Source organism: Heptranchias perlo, chromosome 43 (assembly GCF_035084215.1).
Source record: "Heptranchias perlo isolate sHepPer1 chromosome 43, sHepPer1.hap1, whole genome shotgun sequence".
In the NCBI taxonomy this organism is placed as follows: Eukaryota; Metazoa; Chordata; class Chondrichthyes; order Hexanchiformes; family Hexanchidae; genus Heptranchias; species Heptranchias perlo.
The window spans coordinates 5,176,547-5,203,273 of record NC_090367.1 but is presented as its reverse complement, the minus strand read 5'-3'; the positions used below and the strand labels follow the sequence as shown (position 1 = coordinate 5,203,273).

The following is a 26,727-nucleotide window of genomic DNA, read 5'->3' as shown; positions in this document are numbered from 1 at the left end:
GCCTTTCCAAGTAGTGTTATTTTAATCCCCCTAATCCCAGCTTCTTGTGGATCTTCCTTTGTGACTCTTGAGTGATCACAGTGCAGTGAGGATCATGGTGTTGTACAGACTTAACCCTCTTCTAATATCTCCCTTTTAGGCAATTCAAGAAGGCGGTGACTGATGCCATCATGTCGAGACGAGCTATTCGCAACATGAACACGCTGTGAGTACTGAGCTAGTGGCCTTCCCTTCACGCTCTGCCCTTTACTCTGGTCCTGTGTAGCTGTCGGACAGGGGGTTTGTGCTTGACCTCAGCTGTGCTGTCAGAAGGTGTGTGTCTCCCGGCAGCCCATTCGACCAGAATTGCTTGAGGCTTGGGGTCAGTAACCTGCCCCTCTGTCACCTGGCAAAGGAAGGGTTAATGTAGGAAGTTTCTCCTCCCCTGAAGATGTTGACTGCGCACTGGTGGTCAGTTCCACAAAGTCCAGACACCCACCGACACCAACCAGCCATTTGCATTTTGCATGGAATCTGTTTCATCGAATCAGATTCCAAGTGCTGTTTGTCCCCGGGTCTGGGGGTGGGTCGGACCCCCTCGGTCTGGGGGTGGGTCGGACCCCCTCGGGGACTCTGGTTCTTCAATAAAACCCAAATGCCTTTTTGTAGTCTGTCCCCACAGAAACTCTTTCCGTGTCTTACAGGATGGGGAGGAGGAGCCCTAGCGGAAAGTGCGGAAAGTTGAAGGGGGGGGGTGCAAAAGTACAGACAGAGAGAGGTTTATAAAAATCTTTTGACTAGGGGCAAGGTGAAGTGGTTAAGGAAGATATGGGGTGCAGTGACTGAAATACCGTACCCTGGCGAGAGTGACAATCGACATTGGGCCACTCCCTGCACGGTTTCTTTTGCCATGTTCCGCGGCTTATTGCCTTGGGCCAGGTGGAAAGTATCCAGCTGCTCGCACAGATGGGAGATTAATGCGGTCTGGCTTCTCTCTCTCTCTCTCTCTCTCTCTCTCTCTCTCTCTCTCTCTCAGGTACCCCGACGCCAGCCCGGAGGAGCTTCAGCTGACTGACAACGTGTGCATTATCTGCCGCGAGGAGATGGTGACCGGAGCCAAACGCCTGCCGTGTAACCACATCTTCCACACCAGGTGCGTATGGGCCCCCCAGTCAGGCTGGGAACGCTCAAACCACAATACACCTCGATGTACAATTGGAATTAATCGAGGCCTGTACAGCCATCAAACTGAGGAGAAACCAAGAAATACAAACAATTCAACTACATCCCTCCTCCAGTTCTCCTTGGGTCAGACATTTAGCGGAGGCCCCACCTGCCTGCACAAGTGGATGTTAAAGATCCCATGACACTATTAGAGGAAGAGCAGGGAGTTCTCCCCGATGCCCTGGGGCAACATTCATCCCTCAATCAACATCACCAAAAAAAAACACAGATTAATTAGTCCTTCCTCATTTGCTGTGTGTGGGATCTTGCTGTGTGCATAATGGCTGCCGCATTTGCCTGCATCACGAGCCTGACTGCACGACAGCTAATTCATTGCACTAGAAGTGTTTTGGGACAATCCGAGAAACTAAATAAACGCAGGTTCTTTCCTGTCTCCCGTTCTGTACTGAAGCTGTTGATTCGCCACTGAAATCAGCGGGCATCTAGTGCCTTACCCGGAGCGGCCGTTGGTGGGATATTCGACCCTGGGTGTCTTGCAGCCGAGCCCGATCTTTCCTTACTCGACACTTACTGGCAGGGCAGGGGTGCGTCACCAGATAGCGATCAGATGCAGGAACTGTGACTGGGTTGTTTTCCCACTCCTTAGCCTATGGACACTGAAACCTGTTGTAGTGCCCCAATTCCTGCCCAGGCCAAGATCGACCCACTCTGCAAAGACCCAAGAATTGGTGATACTCCCTCCCTTGCTCAGTGGGTAGCACTCTCGCCTCTGAAGTCAGAAGATCGTGGGTCCAAGTCCCAATCCAGAGACACAAGTCACATAATCCAGGATGACACACTCAGTGCCAGTAATGAGGGAGTTTTCGGATGAGACGTTAAACAGAGATTAAGAGTATCACGTTGCCGTTTGTGGGATCTTGCTGTGCACAAATTGGCTGCCGCGTTTCCTACATTACAACGGTGACTACACTTCAAGAGTACTTCATTGCTGTAAAGCGCTTTGGGACGTCCTGAGGTTGTGAAAGGCGCTGAATAAATGCAAATCTTTTTTTATGTTGTAGTCTTGAGGTACAACGTGAAGCCCCTCTCTTCCCCAGGCAATGCCAGTCATTGGGCCTAGTGTGAGTGTTTTGAGGTTTTCCCCGTCCCGGCCACTACTGATGAATGGGGAGATCACTTGCGTACGGCACTTCCGACTCTGGCCATCCAGCAACTTGTCGCCCTCCAGTGCTGCAATCAGACAGCGAGCTGCCTGCTTCCCCTGACCCCCTGCTGGGGTACAGTCCCGTAGACACCACTGGTGCTCTGGGTACATCAGCCAAGGGGCCATTCCTCCCTGTGTGAGCCCGGACATTGAGTGTCAGCAAGATATCTAACCATGATTTGGTGGTGGTGGGGGGGAAGGGAGAAGAGAGAGAGCTTGGCCTGTCCTTGCCGAACATCCACATGTGATCAGCTAGTGCAACACTGATGAGTTATCCCAGCTATTCGACTGTAGGTAGCATCATGCTGATTTTTTTGATTTTTTTTTTTGCCCCGCCCCCTCCCACACCCAAGTTCAATCCACCCCTGGCTGCTGCTCAGTTAACTCAGGACCCCAGGAATCTGGTTTGTACAATTCAGTAACACAGTATGTGATACTGTCACTTACTAAACCTGTGGGGAGACCGACTAATCCCGACGGTCGTTCATAGGGTCAGGGCTCCGGCTCAGTATCGTACTCTGATTCTCCCCTGCAGTGAGGTTTGCGTTTGATGCCCGTTCCTGTGCCGTCTCTGGCGCCCGCTTTGCCCGTTCCTGTGCCGTCTCTGGCGACAAATGACTCCGCGCTGCCTCGGCCACCCAACTAGGTTGTAACCTTCTTTCTGTTTGACCCGCAGCTGTCTCCGTTCCTGGTTCCAGCGGCAGCAGACGTGCCCCACGTGTCGCATGGACGTGCTGCGAGCCACGCTCCCCACACAGACACCGCCGCCGCAGCAGCCACAGCAGCAAGTGCCGCAGACCCCCCTGGTACCCCAGCAACCCAACCGTGAGTCGCAACCTTAAACCCCTCCCCAATGCTTCCCATCTGTGACCGGTGAGCTTCTGAGCACCGCACCTCAGGAAGGATATATTGGCCTTGGAGGGGGTGCAGCACAGCTTCACCAGAATGATACCGGGACTAAAAGGGTTAAATTATGAGAACAGGTTGCATAGACTAGGCTTATATTTCCTTTAGTATAGCAGATTATGGGATGATTTAACTTCTAATTGAGGTGTTTAAGATGATTAAAGGAGTTGATGGGGTAGAGAGAAACTATTTCCTGTGGTGGGGGAGTCCAGGTCACTGTTGTAATGCAGTGCCAATTTATGCACAGCAAGATCCCACAAACAGCAATGAGATAAATGAACGATTAAACTGTTTTTAGTGATGTTGGTTGAAGGATAAATATTGGCCAGGACACCGGGGAGAACTCCCCTGCTCTTCTTCAGAATAGTGCCATGGGATCTTTTACGTCCACCTGAGAGGGCAGAAGGGGCCTCGGTTTAACGTCTCATCGGAAAGACGGCACCTCCGAAGTTGCAGCACTCCCTCTGTACTGGCACTGGGAGTGTCAGCCTGGATTTTGTGCTCAAATCTCTGGAGTGGGACTTGAACCCGTGACCTTCTGATTCAGAGGCTAACATAGAGGTAGCTAATTTGTAGAGGTGGTGGGTGAGGGAACAGATATGAGGCCATAGGTAAACAACAGAGATAGGATGGGAGACGGCGAGGGGGGTGGTTAGAGGTAGGATGGGAGAGGGGTGGGGGGATGGTCGGAGAGGTAGGATGGGAGAGGGCTTGGGGGGAGGGGGAAGGTTAGAGGTAGGATGGGAGAGGGCTTGGGGGGAGGGGGAAGGTTAGAGGTAGGATGGGAGAGGGCTTGGGGGGAGGGGGAAGGTTAGAGGTAGGACGGGAGAGAGTTAGGGGAGAAAGGTCAGAGATGGCTGTGGGGGTAGGACGGGAGAGGGTTGGGGGGGAAGGTTAGAGGTGGGATGGGACAGGGCTGAAAGAGCTGTACATTCCCACTGTTTTCCTGCATGTGTTGACCTTGGTTGTGCCTTGTGTGAGTGAGCACTCTGCACACTGTCCGGTGTCATTCCTTCTCATAGACACTGTTCTTCTGTTTCCAGTGCCTCCGGGGATGATGCCACCGTTTCCACCAGGAATGTTCCCTTTCTGGCCACCTATGGGCCACTTGGGCCAGAATCTCTTCCCACAGGTGCCTGTTGCTGCTCCTAACGCGCCACAGCCAAACGCTTCAGCTCCCTCTGGCACAGAGGGCCCGACTGACGGTAAGAGGTAACTCCAGGCATAAACACTGAAGGTACTAACCTTGGCATAAAGAAAGAAAGGACTTGCATTTAGAGCAGCTTTCAGGACACCTCAAAGTACTTTTGATGTAATGTAGGGGATGCGGCAGCCAATTTGCGCGCAGCAAGATCCCGCACGCAACAATAGGATAATAATAAGATAATCTCTGTTTAGGTGTTGGTTGAGGGATAAATATTGGCCAGGGCACCAGGGAGCACTCCCCTACTCTTCGAAATAGTGCGATGGGACCTTTTACATCCACCTGAAAGGGGCAGACAGGTCCTCGGTTTAACGTCTCATCCGAAAGACGGTACCTCTGACGGTGCAGCACTCCTTCAGTACTGCACTGGGAGTGTCGGCCTAGATTATGTGCTCAAGTCTCTGGACTGGGGCTCGAACCCACGACTTTCTGTCTGAGGTGACAGAGCTACCACTGAGACCTGGTCTCTGGTTTCTGTCTCCATCTTGCCGCAGTTGTAGTGCCAGCAGCCCTGTGACATCACAGAGGGACAACAGCATCCAACCTGATGTCGTGAACAAGCCAGGTCACACAGACAAGGGACAATGAAGGAGAAGAGCTCTTGTGCTTAGCTTTCCTGAGTCTTGATCAATACCCAACTCTCTAGTTCAACGAGCCGATGGAAGCCAAGAAGGGTACCAGACACCGGAACAAACAGGAAAAGGGGGCCGCAAGGTTAAGGAGTTATTCAGAGTTGCAATACAGCGGTGAGAGAGAGCAAGCCCCCGACTTTGTTTTTAATTTTAAAAAATTACACTTTTTAATGTTTTTTAAGTGGAAAGGGTGATATGGGGGAGGGTGGAAAAGCATTCAAGAACTGATGGAAGGAGGTTAAAGGTTAACTCCCTGAGACCAGGAGCGTAATTTGCCTGTGTGATTACGTCAGCGAAAAATACAGCCCGCTCTGCACACAGCAGAGCACTCAAGCACTGTTGAATTGTTGTCTTAATAAGAGAGACTTGTACTTACATCGCGCCTTTCATGGCCTCAGCGCTTTACAGCCAATGAAGTACTTTTTGAAGTGTAGTCACTGTTGTAATGTAGGAAACATGGCAGCCAATTTGCCACAAGATCCCACAAACAGCAATGAGATAATGACTAAATAATCTGTGTTTAGGTGTTGACTGAGTGATAAATATTGGCCAGGATACCGGGGAGAACTCTGCTGCTCTTTGAAATAGTGCCATGGGATCTTTTACATCGACTTGAGCGGGCAGACGGAGCCTTGGTTTAACATCTTATCTGAAAGACGGTACCTCCGACAGTGCAGCTCTCCCTCAGTACTGCAATGGAGTCAGCCTAGATTGTGTGCTCAAGTCTATGGAGTGGGGCTTGAAACCACAACCTTCTGACTCGGAGGCGAGAGTTCTACCCACTGAGCCACAGCTGGCACTCAAGGTTGGTACATGGAACAAAATGCCAACTGGAGGCCCACTCTGCGGAATGAGTGATGAGGTCTGCGATTCCCCACACCAATGAGCGGTGGGCCGATGCCAATTGGAGGCCAGACACCTCAAAAATATCATCCCTCATGTAGAACCTCTGAGTGCTTCCAAAGGGAGAGTAGAGGACTCTGAGCAGGACATGGGAGGGAGGGGGGAGAGGCAATAGTTTTCGAAGAGTTCTAAAGACCAATGGTGCATTAACTGAAAGGGCAGCCCCAAATGGTGGAACGGAGGACCAGGAGTAATCCAGGTTCAGAGGGTGCGGATTGGGGCTTCCACAGGAGCAAAGATGGGGAACAAAACTTAGAGGACCAATAATTGTTTGAAGTACAGTTCTAGCAGGGCCCCCATCACTCTGTGTGGAAGCTGGGATAACCCTATCTCCTAATACTAATCCTGCCTTTTTACTGGAGTGCAAAAAAGGAAAGGGAACAGCACTGAATCCCTGCTTGCTCAACATCACATCAGCTCGGGGAGGCCCAGAGATAAGTCTGGCCTGGTGGGGGAGAAGAAATGGAACATAATGGCCCCATTGCTGTATCATGAGCACCACTGTCATCGAGGTTAAAATTTCCCCCACTATCTGGGTCTAATGCGGAGTAAAAGAAAGAATGTAAAAGTTCACCACCTGGGGACGTCCCAAAGCACTTTGCCGCCAATGTATTACTTTTGGGGTGTAATGAGCGTACAAAAACAATACTAATCTGACTGCTGACCGTTCTGAGACCGTAGCTGTTTAGTCAAACCCATCCTATAAATCCCTGTCTTTTAATCCCTGCCCGTGAATGTGTGCCTTTCCACTATTTGCTATGTATTTGACTGTGTCTTTTTAATCTTAGCTGCCAATGGTGAAGCTTCCCGGAGCGGCGACTCGATGGCAGGGACTGGTTTGGAGCCGCCACCTGCTGGATCAATCCCAGGATTTCCTTTCTCCTTCCCTCCCTTCCCGTCGGCTCCTTGGGTGGGAATGCCTCCTCCTCCGTTTGGTAAGAATGGGCTTGGTGTGATTGTTTGCAGATGGCTGTCCCCTTTTCCCATTATCCTGCCCTGTTATTGGAGCTGCTCCCTGTTTAACACACTGACTGCCTTAACCTGCCGATCCATTCGGTGTAGGGTACCTGCCTGTTCTTGCTGCCCTGTTGGCTCAGTGGGTAAATGCACCATGTAATGAAGTACTGAGTTAGTTGATCTCAACAAATGTGGCCAAGGAGGAGGAGGGGGGGGGGGGGGGGGTGCAGTGGTCTATAATTGGCCTCGGTGCCCCTTGGCTAGGAGGGGTCAATCAGACAGGGTAGGGTTCCTGCTCCTGAATACTATCCAATGACCCACTACTGGTGTGTGTGCACACAAAGGATGAGGATAGGATTGGGTTCGGCATTGCCTGTTGATACTGTCCAGATTCACAGATGAAGACTGACTTAGATGTACCGGAGGGCAGCCAGTGCCCATGGAACAGTATCCCAGCATTGGGAGAGGAGGGGAGAAAATTGGGACGGGGGTGGGGGAGGATTAGAAATATAATCAAACGCTCCCCCAAAGCTGCTGCTGTTTTTGCCCCCTTTTTAGGAATGCCCCCAATGCCAATGCCACCTTCGGGCTTTGCCGGACTGACGGAAGAGGAGCTCCGAGCGATGGAGGGGCAGGAGCGCCAGAACCTGGAGGCACGGCTCCAGTGTCTCCAGAACATTCACACGCTGCTGGATGCCGCCATGGTCCAGATTCACCAGTACCTCTCGGTCGTTGCTACTCTCAGGTAGGCTGACCGATGTTGGCACTGGCCCCACTCAATGAGGCTCAATCAGCCAGCAAACTGTGTCCAAGCCACATCGGGTTTTACTGTGTATAAAGGGTTCCATGTCACCTGCTGCCTTCTGCTGTTGCCGGCAGATCTGGAGTGGTACAGTCAGCTTCTACACTGGCTATCGGCAGCTGCAGAAATCAGGAGACTGGCGTATAGTGTCTATGCCTAAAGCATTAAACCACAGCAAACCAAGTTCTGTCAAAAGCCTTGTTAATGCAAAGTTACAATTGAAAGGGCCGTCTCCCCAGCTCCTTCGTCGGCTGGGTTAGTAAAACCTGCTGTCTAGTGTGAAAGGTCTGGGGTTAATCCCCAGCCTATGCTGATTTCATAGATTGATAAAATCTTGCAGCACAAAAGGCCCATCACTCTTGTGCCTTCTCTCTGAAAGAACCCTCCCCTTAGTCCCATTCCCCCATATCTTTTTGTAAAAAAATATATTTCAAATATTTACCCACTTCCCTTTTAAAAGCTGTTATTGATTCTGCTCCTCCTTCCTCCTACCTCCCCGGTTTCTGGTTGTGCATTCCATGTCCAAACAACGCTCTGCGTAAAAGGAAATAAATGTCTCCTAACTCGCCTGTGATGCACCCCCCCACAGCCGGCTGATGCTCACTATCTGGGCTCACACGTGGGCAAGTTTTAAGAGCAGCCAAAGCCACCAGGATCCATTGGTATGGGGGGGTTTTCAGGAGGGGAGGGAAAATGGGTTTTACAACAGGACTGACCCTGCTCCTTTTCACTAGTCCACCCAGGCCAACAACAACTGTGAGTTCGGCACCAAGCACTGAGTCTGCGGATCTGGCATCTGGATCGCAGGTGGATTCAACGGGGGACTCTCCCCCTGCAGTCGACAGCACCTCTACACAGGCACTCTTGCAACCCGAAGAAATAGGTACGAGTTTCCGTGTAATGGTGGGGGGGCGTGGTGGTCAGGCACAAGTTGGCGTTCTCTGAGAAGGTGATGGATATGGTGGACGGGGGGTTAATGCAGCGGATGTGGTGTACATGGACTTTCAGAAAGCCTTTGACAAGTGAGAAAGTTAAGGGGTATGGAATTGAGGAGAAGATAGTGAATTGGATTGAAAACTGGTTAAAAGGGAGGAAACAGAGTATCCCCTGAATCTTGGATTGCTGATCCCTAGCGTCAAAGGACCGAGTTACAAGGACAGCCCAGAAAAACTCTAAAGGAACTGAGTGAAAGGGCTCCTCATCAAGGTATACAAGGTGCTGGGGTGGGTACTTTGACCGGTGAACTTCATGCATGAACACTTAACAAGCTCGTACAACTGTTCTGTTTGCTGTTCGCATGCAGACATCTCATTTAAAATAGACGGGCGAATGCCTGCACAAGAAAATAACGCACGCATGAATGTAGCATGAACACATTATGCAACAGAACGTGAAGTTTGCTGATGGGAATTTCTCCCTCACTAAGTGGAATAGGAAAGGTTAATCCTGAGTCATAGAATTTTACAGTACAGAAACAGGCCATTCAGCCGAACTGGTGTCTGCCAGTGTTTATGCTCCACACGAACCTCCTCTCACCTTATCAACATATCCCATTCCTTTCTCCCTTGTGTGTTTCTCTAGCTTCCCCTTAAATGCATCTATGCTGTTTGCCTCAACTACACCATGTGGTAGCGAGTTCGACATTCTCACCACTCTCTTGAGTAAAGAAGTTTCAAGTTAAACCACAGGACAAGGGGACACGGGTACAATCTGGGAAAAGGCGAGTTCAGGACTGATATCAGGAAGCACTTCCATCACCCAGGGAACGATCGCTACATGGAACGGGCTCCGGGGGAGAGGAGTGGGGTCATTCACGGGGCAGTTAGACGCTGTGATTTGGGAGAGGAGGAGATTGTAGGTTCGAGGGGAGCAAGAAATTCTCCCTGGTCCGTACTTTACCTTTTGCGGTAGCTTTGGTGAACCAGGTGTGTGGCTGAAACCGGTCTTGTTCCAATTTTCGCAGGGCAGAGCGACCTGGAAGGTGCGGTGGGATACTCCGCACCTGACTCAGCCCATCTCCCGGACGACGAGGAAGGCTTGCTCGGTGAGCCGGACGCTGCGGAACTGCGCCGGCGACGGCTGCGGAAACTCGACCTGCCCAGCGCCCAACACTGACCACTCAGATCGGACAGCGCAGCTCAATGCCGGTCAGAGACGCGGCGGGGGGAGGGGGGGTGCAAGAGAGGGCTCCGATTTTTTTTTCCCCCAGATCCGCACCAAGTGCCATCAATTCTGTGGTAACGCAGAAGATCTGAGCTTCGAAACTCGCCGCCAACTGCCCTGCAGCAGGTTTGAAATATCGCGAAACTCCAGTAAAGAAACAAAAGATGCACCAGCCGTAAAATCTTGTTCTGTCCTCTTCACTCGCGCGACCTGATGGTTTGCATTGAAACGCAGCGAGACCATTTAAGCGATTGATTGGATTTCAACGCAATTCTCACCGCTGCCTTGCAAAGGGTTTCGAGGGACAGTCCAAAGTCCCCCGCTCCCTCTTTGTTTTCACTTGGCGCCAGCATCCACCCCCTTCCCCCAACTAAAATTCAAGGGCCTCTGCGAATCTGGCAGTTTGACTACGGTGTTGCCACCCACGAGGACCGGGCCACACTAGCTCTACACCTGCCGCGGTTTATGGAACGGATTCAGCCTGCAGTCACACCGCACTTTGACATGTTGGTGACCTTCCCCACCCCCACCCCCACCCCCCAAAAAACACTGCCACCATCACCTGACCGGAGTTGGAATAAACATTTTCATTTATTGGGCTCCCCTACACCAAAGCTTCGACGCTGCCTCTCTTTTTATATGTACAGCCTGAGGGAGTGGGGCAGCATAACCCACCTCAAATAAGAGTATTGAAGCCATTTTAAACAGACACAGCCTTCGTGTGTCGAAGATGTAGCTGCTTTACATATGATCCAGCTCTCTCGTCCCATCTTTCCTGTTCTACTGTTTTTAAACTTCAGTATTCACCTCCTCGCTTGTGAATGTGACTCGCTTGATTTGAATGGCTGAGTGAGATAGCCCATAAACAGTATTTTCTTAAGGTCCATGTTATAAATGTGGCAGAGCAATAATTGGTCACAAACCAGTGCGTGTGTTTGTCTTTCTATATATGGTGGTGGGCGGGGGGGGGGAATCACACATGCACATGTCCAAACACCCTTCCCTTTAAGTCAGGGGAGAAGGGGCTTGGACAGGAGATCGGTACCTGGGGTATTAGAATTGTCCCAGGGCAGCACTTCGAGCAGTTTCAACTTTTACTCCTCGCAATGAGTTTAAAATGACAGCTCATTGGGGAAAAAAAAATAGATGCAGCTCATGATTTCGGGGTTTAAACAGATTATCAGTAAATTTGCTTTTATTTTTTGCTTGAAGCAATTTTTTTTTTGGTTTAAACCCTTGTAGGAAAGTCTGTGCTTTTTGTTAGACAAAGATTATCAACGGGGTCACGGTTGCTGTACGTAGTAACTTTAATTAGTATGGGGGAAGAGAGGGGGCAGGGGTTGGTGTTGCTTTCCCCTCCCCCAGTTAATCTCTCAACGTGAGGATCAGCCGACAAACTGATGACTTTATTTCGGCTTCTGCCCGAAATGCAGCCAGTTAAGGGAAGTGGTTTGCAACGTGAACTGCTCCCCTTATTCTCTGTCCAGTTGCAGCCTGTCTTGTGTTATTAAACAGGAGGCCACTTGTCACTCGCCGTAAACAAACTGCAGGGAGTTGGCGGGGGGGAGGAATTCACTGCAACACCCTATGCCTCCTTTTCATTCGAGGGGTTTTAGTACAGCGGGAACTCCTGAACAGGGAGTGAGATTTGAACTCTTGGAAAGAGAGGAGGTCCCACCAGCATCGACTTTTATTTTGGGGTATCCCGCCCCCCTTAAAGATTTATGATTTGTGGATCAGGAAATGGGGCAGAAAGAGTTCACTGAAAGGGGAAAAAATAACTCAAAAGGGCTTGTGATTCATTTCTGAGGTTAATTAACAGGGTTTCACCTGCTCTGCAGAGTTCGTGAGAATTCTGCCTCACCAGCCAAAGGAACATAGCCCCCTTTCTTCCCCACCTCCTTCCCCCCCCCCCCCCGCCCCCTCCCCAGTGCTCCAATAGGTAAATGCTTGCCTAGTGTGGGACTGAGCCATTCAGACCGGGAAGATCTGAGATTAGATTTCTTCACACACCCCCCCCACCCCCCCAAGTCTGTGCTGAATTAGCTGATTGATTGCGGGAAGGGGATAAGCAGTAAAATTGGCCTCATTGCCCCCTGGGCTGTTTGATGATAGCAGGTGGTTCGGACTTATCACTCCTTTAGATGCTGAGAGCAGTTTACATCGAGCTATGCTGTACAGCCCACCTTAATTGGGGGAAGGGGGGGGTAGGTAGGTAGGTAGAGTCAGAAGCATTGGTGTAAAGGCTTCCTATGGACGTCAGTGTGCTTGATATGCTAGTGAGATGGGTTCACGAGACTGGGTGAGATTCCCGGAGCCACTGCGTGCCCATGACTCTCTATCTTTCCACAAATTGCTGCGGGCAGAATTTTTCCCTCCCGATCCCTGCTGAAAGCTGTGTATGTAAATGGATGTCTGGTGAGGACCAGATAGGATTTGTGTGGTGTCCCACATGGTAGAATAGTCTGCTGACCCTCACCCAGCACACACCTGAATGGCCACTAGGGCAGCATACCCCCAGCAAGAGTCAGCACTGTTGGGAGAGGAGCGGGGAATTGATGTGTGTGTAGGGGGGGTGTTCTCACTAGTAAATTTGCAAGAGGGGCCTGTATTATCGTAACTTCCAGGTAGACCAGGGCTTCAGTTGCTGGAGCTCTTTACAATTCACACTGCCCTATCCTGTGGGAACACCAGCTCTGAAATGTTGAGAGGAATCTTCTCACTGTCAACATAACAATGATCCTTCAAAAGCCCAGGGCTTTTTTTTTTTAAAAACAGCCCAGTTCCCCTTTGCACCTGGGCCTTTCTTTGCAGCCCAGCTGGCTGTAGGTCTTCAGGCCTTGACTCATTGCTGTTCCAGGAATAGAAGGATTTTCAGAGATGGGGTTGTCCCACCTTCCATTGTGACGGGGCCCTTTCACTGTGTGTGTGGAACGATTTGGCCTGTAGTTTTTTATCCTCTTTCTGTGGGTGGTGCCCACTGTGCGATGGTTGAAATTGGAGCGCAAGGGGGAGTGGCAGGTGTCCCGTGGCTCTGCTGCAGTATTTCTGAGAGTGACCCTGCCGTAAGACGTTGGTTGGGATAATGGGTTACTGGTTGGGTTAATGAACACGACTGCTGCATGGGGAGCTGTCTATCTCCTGTCCTACCCATTTTGTTCTGATGCCCACCCAATAATTTAGTCAATCACAGTGACTGTGACCGGGAACGTATGGGTGGGTTTGAACTCCTCGCTGATTCCTGTTGACATGTGTCCTGTCGATTAACCCCTTCAAAGGAGAACACTGTGCTTCTGCAGGAATAAGGATCTGGCTGCCAGTTTCTTTTTTAAAGTTTCAGCCCTCCATTGTTCCCTGGTCACGTGATCGGCAACTCCCGTCAGCTAGTGACGGATGGTGAAGATTCTGGGCTACATGATGATTTAAGATGAGGGGGACCATGTTTCTGGTTCGGGCAGACCATGCGTCACTTCCGGCCATCTCACTCGGGTCTGTGGCTTGAGACCATTGAACCCGGGCAACGCGGAGGTCGGCTGTGAGCTGACACAGAAACAGCCTCCTCTCTGCCATTTTCAGGTTAGGGTTTATGAATAGGTACCTTGCGTTAAGTCTATGAGCTCTGTAGAGGTGAGGGTTTTGTGATTGATTATTTAATTTGTATATATTGTATAAAATTTTAATAGCTTGAATTGTACATACTGCACAATAAATCCTGCTGGTTCTGTCGTGCCTGTGTCGTCTTTATAAAAGTCCAACAGGTGTAATTTTTCACAACCATCTGGGAATCATTAAACCCTTGACAATGTATGGTTGTTTACGAAACAAAGACTTGGATTTATACAACATCTTTCACATCTTCGTGATGTCCCAAAGTGATTTATAGCCTATTAAATACATCTTGGAGTACAGTCACTGTTGTAATGTAGGGAAAGATGGCAGCTAAATTACACACCGCAAGATCCCATAAACAGCAATGAGATAAATGATCAGATAATCTGTTTTAGTAAGATTGGTGGAGCGAGGAATGTTGGCCTTAAGGACCCTGAGAGAACTCCCTACACCTCCACCTGAGGGTGAAACAGCACCTCTGACAGTGCAGCACTCCCTCAGTACTGTACTGGAATGTCAGCCTGGCTTGTGGGCCTGCAGTGGGGCTTCTGACTTGGTAAGAGTGTTGCCAACTGAGTCAAGCTGCCACTAACTCATTTAGTATCTCCAAACCAAACTGATGATGATGATAGCCTGGCTGCCTGCCACGAGCTGCACACTCCCTGTAGGGACATACTACACTTATCTAAGCCCAGAGGATGCAAGGCAGATGTTGGAAAGAGCCATGGCTGAGGGATCCCTAAGTGTGTGTACGGAGGTACTGCTGGGACTTAACAAGCTAAAACTGCAGCTCACAGGTAGAGTATTGGCAACTTCATTGATAAAGCTCCCACAAACAGCAATGTGATAATCTGTTTTAGTAAAGTTGATTGAGGGATAAATATTGGCCCAGGAGATATTGGGAAAACTCCCCTGCTGCTCTTCAACATAGTGCCTGAGGATCTTTTACATGAGAGGGCAGACAGGGCCTCTGTTTAATGGCACCTCCGACAGTGCAGCACTCCCTCGGTACTGCACTGAAATATCAGCCTAGATTATGAGCTCAAGTCTCTGGAGTAGGAGTTGAACCCATGACGTTCTGACTTGAGGTGAGAGTGCTGCCGACTGAGCCATGTTCTGCATTTCTAGCAACCTTCAAATGCCTTAAATGTTTCTCGTTGTAAGTGCCTGGTAATAGTGGATGAAGAACTGCCGAGGTTTCCAGATTGTGCCAGCTCCCAGGTCTCCAGCAACCAATATGCTTACAGCATGGTCCAGCAATGAGATAAATAACCAAATGTGACTTGTGGCCCAATCATCCAGTCTCCCTGTCACAACATCCCACCACGGTTATGCCCCACTACCCTACCCACAGTCTGTTCCGTGGATCGATTGCTCTCTCTGTGTGAAGAACTTGATGACATCGGTCCTAAACTCCCCATTCCCCATTGACCCTAAGTTCCTTTGTCCTACTGCCATGGAATCATACTGCACAGAAGAAGTCCATTGTGCCTGTGCTGGCTCTTTGAAAGAGCTATCCAATTAGTCCCACTGCTCTTTCCCCCTGGCCCTGCAATTGTCTCCCCTTCAAGTATTTATCCAATTCCCTTTTGAAAGTTATTACTGAATCTGCTTCCACCGCCCTTTTCAGGCAGGGCATTCCAGATCATAACAACTCGCTGTGAAAAAAATGTCTCCTCATCTCCCTTCTGGTTCTGTCATGATTTAGTTTGAGGCTGTGTCCCTAATTTACCTTTTCCATATCATTTAGTAGCTTGTAAAACTCTAGGAGGACCCCTCTTGGTCACCTAATGCAAGCAAACCAGTAATAAGCAATACTGAGAACCAGAGTCAGGTCCATCGTAGGATCCGAAGAAATTGATACAAGGGCTTCAGCGTCATGTAGCCTTAAAGGGATAGGCTAAATGAGGCACATCACTTTAGCAGCAGCAAAATAATACGTTGTACATTACACGGCACACCACTCCTGTTATAATGAAAAGGCAATAAATGGTACAACACTCCTATAACAGTGTATCTTACAGTGAGCAATGCCTCAGGAGATCTGCTAACATTTTTTTTAAAAGCCTTGCATTACTTAGTGTTTTATCATGTCTCCCAGAAACGTCTCAAAATACTTCACATACAGTAAATCACTTTGAAATGCAGTGCCTGTCGTCCTGTAAGCAAATGCGTTTGCCTACTTTTTTAATTCATTCTTGGGATGTGGGCATCGCTGGCAAGGCCACCATTTATTGCCCATTCCTAGTTGCCCCTTGAGAAAATGGTGGTGGGCCGCCTCTTGAACCGCTGTAGTCCATGTGGTGAAGGTTCTCCCACAATGCTATTTGTACACAGTAGGTTCCTACAAGCAGCAATGAGGAGAACGAGCCGTTAATCTGTTTTTTGCTACTGTTGCTTGAAGGCTGAATGTTAGCCAGGACACCAGGAGAAGTCCCTGCTCTTGTTCAAATTTTGCCATGGGATCATTAACGCCCAGTGGAACAGGGAGACGGGGGCCTCGGTTTAACATCTCATCTGAAGGGCGGCACTTCCGACAGCGCAGCACTTCCTCAGTCTATTCAATCAAAGTTTGAGCGCTTAGGGTGCGTGAGATCAGGTTGTAACAGATGGCAGTGCAGTTGTTAATTGAATTAATTTAAATTTCAGATTGGAGTAAATCTCATCATTCTTGTTGGCAGTTCCACACCCCTGCCTTGCAGTAAGGGAGCCTGCTGTTCGAGTTCGAGCAATGCCTTCTGAAACTGGCTATCGGGAAAAGCAGCTAACATCAACCTGCCCTTTGATCTTCACTGAGTATCCACAACCCTCTGGGGTAGAGAATTCCAAAGATTCACAACCTTCTGAGTGAAGAAATTCCTCCTCGTCTCAGTGCTAAATGTCTGACCCCTTATCCTGAAACTATGTCCTCTAGTTCTAGACTCTCCAGCCAGGGGAAACAGCATCTCAGCATCTGCCCGTCAAGCCCTCTTAGAATCTTATATGTTTCAGTGCGATCACTTCTCATTCTTCTAAACTCCAAAGAATATAGATCCATTCTACTCAACCACTCCTCATAGGACAACCCTCTCATCCCAGGAATCAATCTAGTGAACCTTCATTGCACTGCTTCTAACGCAAGTATATCCTTCCTTAGGTAAGGAGACCAGAACTGTACATAGTACTCCAGATGTGGTCTCACCAAAGCCCTGTACAATTGCAGCAAGACTTCCTTCCTCCAACCCCCTTGCAATAAAGGTCAACATGCTATTTGCCTTCCTAATTGCTTGCTGTACCTGCATGTTAACTTTCTGTGTTTCGTGTACAAGGACACCCTAATCCCTCTGAGCACCAACATTTAATAACTTCTCACCATTTAAAAAGTAGTAGTAAAACATCCCAAGGAGCTTCAAGGAGCATAATCAGACAAAAATTGACACGAGCCAAAGAAGGAGATATTAGGACATGTGGCCAAAAGGTTGGTCGAGGTAGGTTTTAACGTGAGTGTTAAAGGAGGATAGAGAGGTGGAGAGGTTTAGGGAGGGAATTCCAGAGTTTAGGGCTTAGACAGTTGAAGGCACGACTGCCAATGGCAGGGCGAAGGAAGTGGGGGATGCCCAGGAGAACAGAGTTGGAGCAATACAGAATTCTCGGAGGTTTGTACGGCTGGAGAAGGTTACAGAGATAGAGAGGAGTGAGGCCATGAAGGGATTCGAACATAAGGATGAGAAATCTAAAACTGTTTCATCATTTCTGTGCCTCCTTACGTAGAGAAAGAACTTGCATTTATACAGCAGCTTTCACGGCCTTAGGACAGCTAATTAAATACTTTTGAAGTGTATTCACTGTTGTAGGGAAACACAGCAGCCAATATTTTCACAGCAAGGTCCCACATACAGCAACGACCACGTAATCTGTTTTAGTGATGTTGGTTGACGGATCAATATTGGCTAGGACATTGGGAGAATTCCCCTTTGAAAAGTGCCATGGGATCTTTAACATCCACCTGAGAGGGCAAACGGGACCTTGGTTTAATGTCTCATCCAAAAGACAGCACCCCCAACAGTGCATTTAATATATCTTGGTTGGTGAATATAATTTTTTTAACATACAAGATGCCACTAGAGTTTGGGAGACTTCATAAACCTACTCCATGCAGCCGCCTGGTGGCTGGAGCCATTTAAAAAAAAATCATTCTTGGGACGTGGGTGTCACTGGTAAGTCCGGCATTTATTGCCTATCCCTAGTTGCTACAGCTGAGTAGCTTGCGAGGCTACTTCAGAGGGCAGTTAAGAGTCAACCCAAATAGGTGTGCATCCTTCAGATGAGACATCGGACAGGTTTCCTTCCCTAAAAGGCATTAGTGAACCAGTTGGGTTATTACGATAATCTGACAGTTTCATCGTCACTTTTTACTGATTTCCAGATTTTAAAAAAAGTATTAAATTTTCAAACTGCCATGGTGAGAACTGAACCCACGTTCTCTGGATTATTAGTCCAGGCCCCATTATTACTAGTTCAGTAACATAACCACCATACTATACCTGTAACAAGAGTGACAGTTGACATAGTAAAATTGAATGGGAAATATTGGCATAGCAATTTACAATGGTAAATGTTCACAGAAATGTGTGACCAAAAATAGTTAACAGTAAGGGTTTATGGGGAAGTGGTGCACACCCTATGAAATATTAATATATATCTCAATATTGCTGAAATTAGCAACTGGGGGCTTGTCATGAATTACATTATAACCTAAGCACCTGTACTCTAAATAATCTCAAATTATATGCCCTCCAAAGCAGTTTAATTTCTATAACAAGTCAACTAATATGAAATAAACTATTTAATGTAAAGCATAGCTTTTTAAAGCCAAAAATATAATAATCTAACTACAGCTTCCGCTCCCCCCCCCCCCCCAGCAGTTTCCGGTTCCGGTGCCTCAGAGGATGGTGACGGGAGTGATGGAGGCGGCGGAGAATCGGTGGTCGGAGCCGAATCCGCTGGAATCGGATCCATCGGGCGGTGAGTGAGCGCGGTCCTGTCACGATTCCGAATAAAAGGACCGGGCCGATTTAAAGCCACCGATATTAGCGGGCGGCGGGGAATTTGGGAGTTTTCGCCGCGACCGGATAAAGTGCCTCTGGGCTTCCGATGACGGCGCGGGACGGGGCGGGTCTGAGAGAAAACGGGGGACGCGGACTTGCGAGGTTCAAGTCGATCGAGGGGGGGTGGGAGAGGAAAGAGACTGACGGTCCGTCCTCGTCCACCCCCGAATTCCCCCCCCCCCCCCATCAGCAGCAGCAGCAGCTCCAAGACACCGTGAGAGCCGTAAATAATGGCACCCAAAACCCGCAAAAATAAAAGCCCTGGCCTGTGCGGACTCCGGAGCCGCCCTGCGCACGCGCAGACCCACAGCTGTGGGGGATAAGTCGCGGATACGAAACAGGAAGCAAAGGTAAATCCCCATAGAGTACGGGCGATGGGGCGCACCCCCTGTGCGGGTACGGGCGATGGGGCGCGCCCCCCCTGTGCGGGTACGGGCGATGGGGCGCGCCCCCCCCTGTGCGGGTATGGGCGATGGGGCGCGCCCCCCCTGTGCGGGGACGGGCGATGGGGCGCGCCCCCCCCCTGTGCGGGTACGGGCGATGGGGCGCACCCCCTGTGCGGGTACGGGCGATGGGGCGCGCCCCCCCCTGTGCGGATACGGGCGATGGGGCGCGCCCCCCCCTGTGCGGGTACGGGCGATGGGGCGCGCCCCCCCCTGTGCGGGTACGGGCGATGGGGCGCGCCCCCCCTGTGCGGGTACGGGCGATGGGGCGCACCCCCCCCTGTGCGGGTACGGGCGATGGGGCGCGCCCCCCCCTGTGCGGGTACGGGCGATGGGGCGCGCCCCCCCTGTGCGGGTACGGGCGATGGGGCGCGCCCCCCCTGTGCGGGTACGGGCGATGGGGCGCGCCCCCCCCCTGTGCGGGTACGGGCGATGGGGCGCGCCCCCCCCTGTGCGGGTACGGGCGATGGGGCGCGCCCCCCCTGTGCGGGTACGGGCGATGGGGCGCACCCCCCCCTGTGCGGGTACGGGCGATGGGGCGCGCCCCCCCTGTGCGGGTACGGGCGATGGGGCGCGCCCCCCCCTGTGCGGGTACGGGCGATGGGGCGCGCCCCCCCCTGTGCGGGTACGGGCGATGGGGCGCACCCCCCTGTGCGGGTACGGGTGATGGCGCGCGCACACCACCCCCGTCTAAGTACAGTACCACACTGTAAAGGCCTGTACCTGTAGCACTGCAATCTGGATTTTCGTAAAGTGTCCACGACATATGGAGCTACAGGTTCTACATTAAAGATGGCACAATACTGCCTTTGTTCTACTGGTACCTGTCCCCAATGCAGTCACTACTTCTCTTCAAACTCTTTCTCCTTTGTACACCCTTATCTGTTGGATTGCCAACTCTGGTTAGATGTATTTCTGGAAATTTCATCAAGCTTTCCTGACTCCAGCCGCCCAGTCCAGTCAAACAGCCACTTTTTCCCATCTCCAATATTTTTATAACTAATAAACAAAAGTGTTCAAAGAAAATGAAAAAAAAACACACAATTTTTCTTAGTGACCCAGTGATTTTTCTCTACACACTACTCCTCAATACTGACTTCTGCATGCATGTGTTAGGTTCCACGTGTATGCTGACAGCACCCAACTCTAACCTCTCTACCCCCTCTATTAACCCCAAGGATCCAACTGTTGGTTTGACATCAAGTCGACAAAACTGAAGCTACTCTGCGCCCGTCTAGCTGCTCACTCAGGCAGTACTTGGCAGCCTCCTGCCCCGCATCAGGTCCCATCACCGAAGCTTTCTGGTGCTGGAACATTGGCTATTGCGCTCCCACCAGTAACTTAAACCCATCCTGCCTCTACCTAGAGGATTGATTTCTTTAATGCACTCACTGGCCTCCCTAAACTTTAGTTGATCCAAAACCCTGAATCCTGTTGCTTGTTCCCTCTGCTGCACTATTCTTTCAGCCATTATACCTCGTCCCCTGGAACTGTCTTCCAAAACCACACCACCTTCCTACCTCTCCTGCCTTCTACAATCTATCTCTGTGGTCATATCTTTAGTTGCTCCACTTGTGATTGTGCTCAGTATCTACTTCTGCTTGTAAATTGCTCAAGAAAGAAAGACTTCTGTTTATACAGCGTCTTTCACAAGCTCAGGGCGCCCCAAAGCCCTTTATAACCAATGAAATTCTTTGGAAGTGTTGTGGGAAACGCGACAGCCAATTTGCGCACAGCAAGGCCCAACAAACAGCAATGAAACAAATGATCATCTGGTTGAGGAATAAATGTTAGCCAGGACACTGGGAGAACTTCCTTGCTCTTCGAATAGTGCCTTGGGATCTTTTACTCCCACCTAGGTTTAACTTCTCTTCCGAAGGACAGTACCTCCGACGGGCAGCCCTCCCTCAGTACTGAACTGAAGTGTCAGCCTAGATTATGTGCTCAAGTCTCTGGAGTGGGGCTTGAACCCACAACCTTCTATCCCAGGCAAGAGTGCCACCCTCTAAGCCATAGCTGACACAACTCCAGGATGTTATGGGATGAGTATTCGGTCAAGGTATTAATTTTCTCCTCTCTAATTTGGGTTGTGTCTGTCGAGTATTTTAATGTATACAGTCTACTGCATCATTTTTCCACTTAAAGAAAATTTGAATTGACCAGGAATTTGAATGAAACAACACGAATAGCGTAGGAATCTAGTGGTGAAAAGATTTGAATTACCAACTAATTCGAATTAAAGTGACTGAATTAAGAGCAGAGTATATAATCTCGGGTTAAATACTACTGATTATTCGTCTGTCACGTAAATGAGAGCAATTTGAGTTGATAAAATTAACGAGGCATATTGGCTTAAGTGCAGTTTTTTTTCCTAATGTATTGATACGCTGGTGATGTGTTTAAGTGACCAATTGGATTGCTCCCCCAACACAGTGTGGTACTGAGCAGCACAGACCGTGAGAGTCCCAGGTTCGATGCCCGGCCTGTGCTGGCTGAGCAGCAATAGAGACGCCACCGGTGTCCTCAGCGTCCCAAGGCTAGGGAGGCAAAACAAAGCAACTGGGGTTGTTGGTTGCTATTCAGCGGCTTGTAGTGAAAAGTGGAAGGATGTGGACATGGGGCAAGGACAGGGTTTGATGTCCTCCATGGATGAATTGTCTGCCGAAGGTCAATGTTCAGCTCACCTAGCAACAATCAATGCCTGTTCTCGACATGTTATGGCTGTTAAAGGACAGAAGTATTTGAACGGTGGGAACAACCAAGTGGGCCTCACTGCACAATTCTGGAATGACATTTCTGATTAGTCTTCGTATCACTGGTAGTGGCACGTTATACTCTTAATACAGCCGCAAACATTTAGATCAAGAATGGAGGTCTTAATTGTAGGTAGCTAGATGCTGTGATTTAGTTTTCAGTGCTGGCGGCAAATGAGTAAGTTCAGCAGCAGGAGGGAAGGCAAAGGGAAAGAGAACTTGATGAAGAGCGGACAGAAGATAAAAACACGGAGCGGGAAAGAAAAGGAGAGATTGAGAGAGAAACAACAGGTGGAGAGACCTGTTTAATGAGTTGTCTGTTGAATGAAGTATTTCACACAGGGTTATTAGAACATGGAGTGCTGCACCACGGGGCTAGTGAGGCAGAGACAAGAACACCATTTAAAGGGAATTGGATAAGAATTTCATAGAATCTTACAGCATAGAAGGAGGCCATTCGTCCCATCGTGCCTGTGCCGGCTCTTTTGAAAGCTATCCAATTATTCCCATTCCCCTGTCCTTTCCCCATAGCCCTGCAAATTTTTCCCCTTCCAAGTATTCAAAGGAAAAATATAATAGGATACAGGGAAATATGATCAGCAACCTCCAGTTGAGGAGCTAGCACCGATACAAGGGAAAAGACTGTGTATTAACTCCAGTGCTGTAATTTCTGTGGTTCAATGGAAGATTGGCTTTAATGTGGTAAAAGCCTGGCTCTTCTTTCCCCATGGCAGCAGTCTGTGCCAGTAGATAGGTGTCACTGCATCAAGGGGAAGAGAGTGGGATTCCCTGTTCAACAAACCACCAACAATGGATTAAGTACATTTGTGCACTGTATGTGCTCCCAACACTTGTTTCACCATCGAATCGTGTCACTAGTGTGAACACTCAACATTGTGGGTTTACAACAAAAAGATGATGCCAGCTATGGACCAGCAAGGCTTCACTGCTCTATGCCCCAGGGAATGGATTCTTTTGTGGAGGAATCGGCTGAGGTCAAGGCTTTACGACGGAACCACGAGTTCAAAAAGAAAGCAAAAAATAAATGGAAATGAGCCGACATTTCGATGTTGGAGCAAACAGCCCTTTCCAAATTAAATTGTGAATCATTGTTTCAAAAAATAGTTGCACTTCCGATGACCAGCACCATGTGTCTTCAGTTAATGAGACAGAGTGGGTTTTGAGGGAATGTGCTGATGTGGCATTCCTCCCACAACTGATGGACCACAAAAAGAGGAGTGTTCCAGGATAATGCTGAGATGTATTAGGGCACACAGGGTCTGTGCATAAACCTGTGGGTGATGTATTAGGGTCTGAGGATAAAACTGTGGGTGATGTATTAGGGACTGTGGATAAACCTGTGGGTGATGAATTAGGGACTGTGGATAAACCTGTGGGTGATGTATTAGGGTCTGGGGATAAACCTGTGGGTGATGTATTAGGGACTGTGGATAAACCTGTGGGTGATGTATTAGGGACTGTGGATAAACCTGTGGGTGATGTATTAGGGACTGGGGATAAACCTGTGGGTGATGTATTAGGGTCTGGGGATAAACCTGTGGGTGATGTATTAGGGTCTGGGGATAAACCTGTGGGTGATGCATTAGGGACTGTGGATAAACCTGTGGGTGATGCATTAGGAACTGTGGATAAACCTGTGGGTGATGTATTAGGGTCTGAAGATAAACCTGTGGGTGATGTATCAGGGACTGTGGATAAACCTGTGGGTGATGTATCAGGGTCTGAGGATAAACCTGTGGGTGATGTATCAGGGACTGTGGATAAACCTGTGGGTGATGTATTAGGGACTGTGGATAAACCTGTGGGTGATGTATTAGGGTCTGGGGATAAACGTGTGGGTGATGTGTTAGGGTCTGTGGATAAACCTGTGGGTGATGTATTAGGGACTGTGGATAAACCTGTGGGTGATGTATTAGGGTCTGGGGATAAACCTGTGAGTGATGTATTAGGGTCTGTGGATCAACCTGTGGGTGATGTATTAGGGTCTGAGGATAAACCTGTGAGTGATGTATTAGGGTCTGTGGATCAACCTGTGGGTGATGTATGAGGGACTGTGGATAAACCTGTGGGTGATGTATTAGGGTCTGTGGATCAACCTGTGGGTGATTTATTAGGGACTGTGGATAAACCTGTGGGTGATTTATTAGGGACTGTGGATAAACCTGTGGGTGATTTATTAGGGACTGTGGATAAACCTGTGGGTGATTTATTAGGGACTGTGGATAAACCTGTGGGTGATGTATTAGGGACTGTGGATAAACCTGTGGGTGATTTATTAGGGACTGTGGATAAACCTGTGGGTGATTTATTAGGGACTGTGGATAAACCTGTGGGTGATGTATTAGGGACTGTGGATAAACCTGTGGGTGATTTATTAGGGACTGTGGATAAACCTGTGGGTGATGTATTAGGGTCTGAGGATAAACCTGTGGGTGATGTATCAGGGTCTGTGGATAAACCTGTGGGTGATGTATTAGGGTCTGAGGATAAACCTGTGGGTGATGTATTAGGGACTGTGGATAAACCTGTGGGTGATGTATTAGGGTCTGTGGATAAACCTGTGGGTGTAGTGTTAGGGTCTGTGGATAAACCTGTGGGTGATGTATTAGGGACTGTGGATAAACCTGTGGGTGATGTATTAGGGACTGTGGATAAACCTGTGGGTGATGTATTAGGGACTGTGGATAAACCTGTGGGTGATGTATTAGGGACTGTGGATAAACCTGTGGGTGATGCATTAGGGACTGTGGATAAATATGTGGGTGATGTATTAGGGTCTGGGGATAAACCTGTGGGTGAGTTATTAGGGACTGTGGATAAACCTGTGGGTGATGTATTAGGGTCTGAGGATAAACCTGTGGGTGATGTATTAGGGTCTGGGGATAAACCTGTGGGTGAGGTATTAGGGACTGTGGATAAACCTGTGGGTGATGTATTAGGGTCTGGGGATAAATATGTGGGTGATGTATTAGGGTCTGGGGATAAACCTGTGGGTGATGTATTAGGGACTGGGGATAAACCTGTGGGTGAGGTATTAGGGACTGTGGATAAACCTGTGGGTGATGTATTAGGGCACAGGGTCTGAGGATAAACCTGTGGGTGATGTATTAGGGTCTGAGGACAAACCTGTGGGTGATGCATTAGGGTCTGGGGATAAACATGTGGGTGATGTATTAGGGACTGGGGATAATCCTGTGGGTGATGCATTCGGAACTGGGGATAAACCTGTGGGTGATGCATTAGGGTCTGTGGATAAACCTGTGGGTGATGTATCAGGGACTGTGGATAAACCTGTGGGTGATGTATTAGGGACTGTGGATAAACCTGTGGGTGATGTATTAGGGCACAGGGTCTGAGGATAAACCTGTGGGTGATGTATTAGGGTCTGAGGACAAACCTGTGGGTGATGCATTAGGGTCTGGGGATAAACATGTGGGTGATGGATTAGGGACTGGGGATAATCCTGTGGGTGATGCATTCGGAACTGGGGATAAACCTGTGGGTGATGCATTAGGGTCTGTGGATAAACCTGTGGGTGATGCATTAGGGTCTGTGGATAAACCTGTGGGTGATGTATCAGGGACTGTGGATAAACCTGTGGGTGATGTATTAGGGACTGTGGATAAACCTGTGGGTGATGTATTAGGGTCTGAGGATAAACCTGTGGGTGATGTGTTAGGGTCTGGGGATAAACCTGTGGGTGATGCATTAGGAACTAGGGATAAACCTGTGGGTGATGCATTGGGGACTGTGGATAAACCTGTGGGTGATGCATTAGGGACTGTGGATAAACCTGTGGGTGATGTATTAGGGTCTGAGGATAAACGTGTGGGTGATGTGTTAGGGTCTGTGGATAAACCTGTGGGTGATGTATTAGGGACTGTGGATAAACCTGTGGGTGATGTATTAGGGTCTGAGGATAAACCTGTGGGTGATGTGTTAGGGTCTGGGGATAAACCTGTGGGTGATGCATTAGGAACTAGGGATAAACCTGTGGGTGATGTATTAGGGTCTGGGGATAAACCTGTGGGTGATGCATTGGGGACTGTGGATAAACCTGTGGGTGATGCATTAGGGTCTGGGGAGAAACCTGTGGGTGATGTATCAGGGACTGTGGATAAACCTGTGGGTGATGTATCAGGGACTGTGGATAAACCTGTGGGTGATGTATTAGGGACTGTGGATAAACCTGTGGGTGAGTTATTAGGGACTGTGGATAAACTTGTGGGTGATGTATTAGGGTCTGAGGATAAACCTGTGGGTGATGTATTAGGGACTGGGGATAAACCTGTGGGTGATGTATTAGGGACTGTGGATAAACCTGTGGGTGATGTATTAGGGTCTGAGGATAAACCTGTGGGTGATGTATTAGGGTCTGGGGATAAACCTGTGGGTGATGTATCAGGGACGGTGGATAAACCTGTGGGTGATGTATTAGGGTCTGTGGATAAACCTGTCGGTGATGTATTAGGGTCTGGGGATAAACCTGTGGGTGATGTATTAGGGACTGTGGATAAACCTGTGGGTGATGTATCAGGGACTGTGGATAAACCTGTGGGTGATGTATCAGGGTCTGGGGATAAACCTGTGGGTGATGTATTAGGGACTGTGGATAAACCTGTGGGTGATGTATTAGGGACTGTGGATAAACCTGTGGGTGAGTTATTAGGGACTGTGGATAAACTTGTGGGTGATGTATTAGGGACTGTGGATAAACCTGTGGGTGATGTATTAGGGACTGTGGATAAACCTGTGGGTGATGTATTAGGGTCTGTGGATAAACCTGTGGGTGAGGTATTAGGGACTGTGGATAAACCTGTGGGTGATGTATTAGGGTCTGGGGATAAACCTGTGGGTGATGTATGAGGGTCTGGGGATA

At 49.2% G+C, this 26,727-nt stretch overlaps 2 protein-coding genes across 6 annotated transcripts in view; both read left to right on the top strand.

The window, feature by feature from the left end:
* Positions 1-13,660, top strand: part of syvn1 (synovial apoptosis inhibitor 1, synoviolin) — a 30,830-nt gene extending 17,170 nt beyond the window's left edge. For all 4 annotated transcript variants that reach the window (XM_067975682.1, XM_067975681.1, XM_067975683.1 and 1 more), the window contains exons 9-16: positions 140-205; positions 1,016-1,132; positions 3,045-3,193; positions 4,318-4,479; positions 6,802-6,948; positions 7,529-7,715; positions 8,507-8,655; positions 9,736-13,660. In XM_067975682.1, the coding sequence (XP_067831783.1) occupies positions 140-205; positions 1,016-1,132; positions 3,045-3,193; positions 4,318-4,479; positions 6,802-6,948; positions 7,529-7,715; positions 8,507-8,655; positions 9,736-9,887 (1,129 nt within the window). In that variant the 3' untranslated portion in view covers positions 9,888-13,660. The remainder of the gene's footprint in view (positions 1-139; positions 206-1,015; positions 1,133-3,044; positions 3,194-4,317; positions 4,480-6,801; positions 6,949-7,528; positions 7,716-8,506; positions 8,656-9,735) is intronic.
* A 4,800-nt stretch (positions 13,661-18,460) lies between these two features.
* Positions 18,461-26,727, top strand: part of LOC137306458 (pre-mRNA-processing factor 39-like) — a 47,674-nt gene continuing 39,407 nt past the window's right edge. The window contains exon 1 of one of the 2 annotated variants that reach the window (XM_067975679.1): positions 18,461-18,548. In XM_067975679.1, the coding sequence (XP_067831780.1) occupies positions 18,473-18,548 (76 nt within the window). In that variant the 5' untranslated portion in view covers positions 18,461-18,472. Of the gene's footprint in view, positions 18,549-18,888; positions 18,982-26,727 lie in introns of those variants that run through there. The other variant, XM_067975680.1, reaches the window with a different exon arrangement.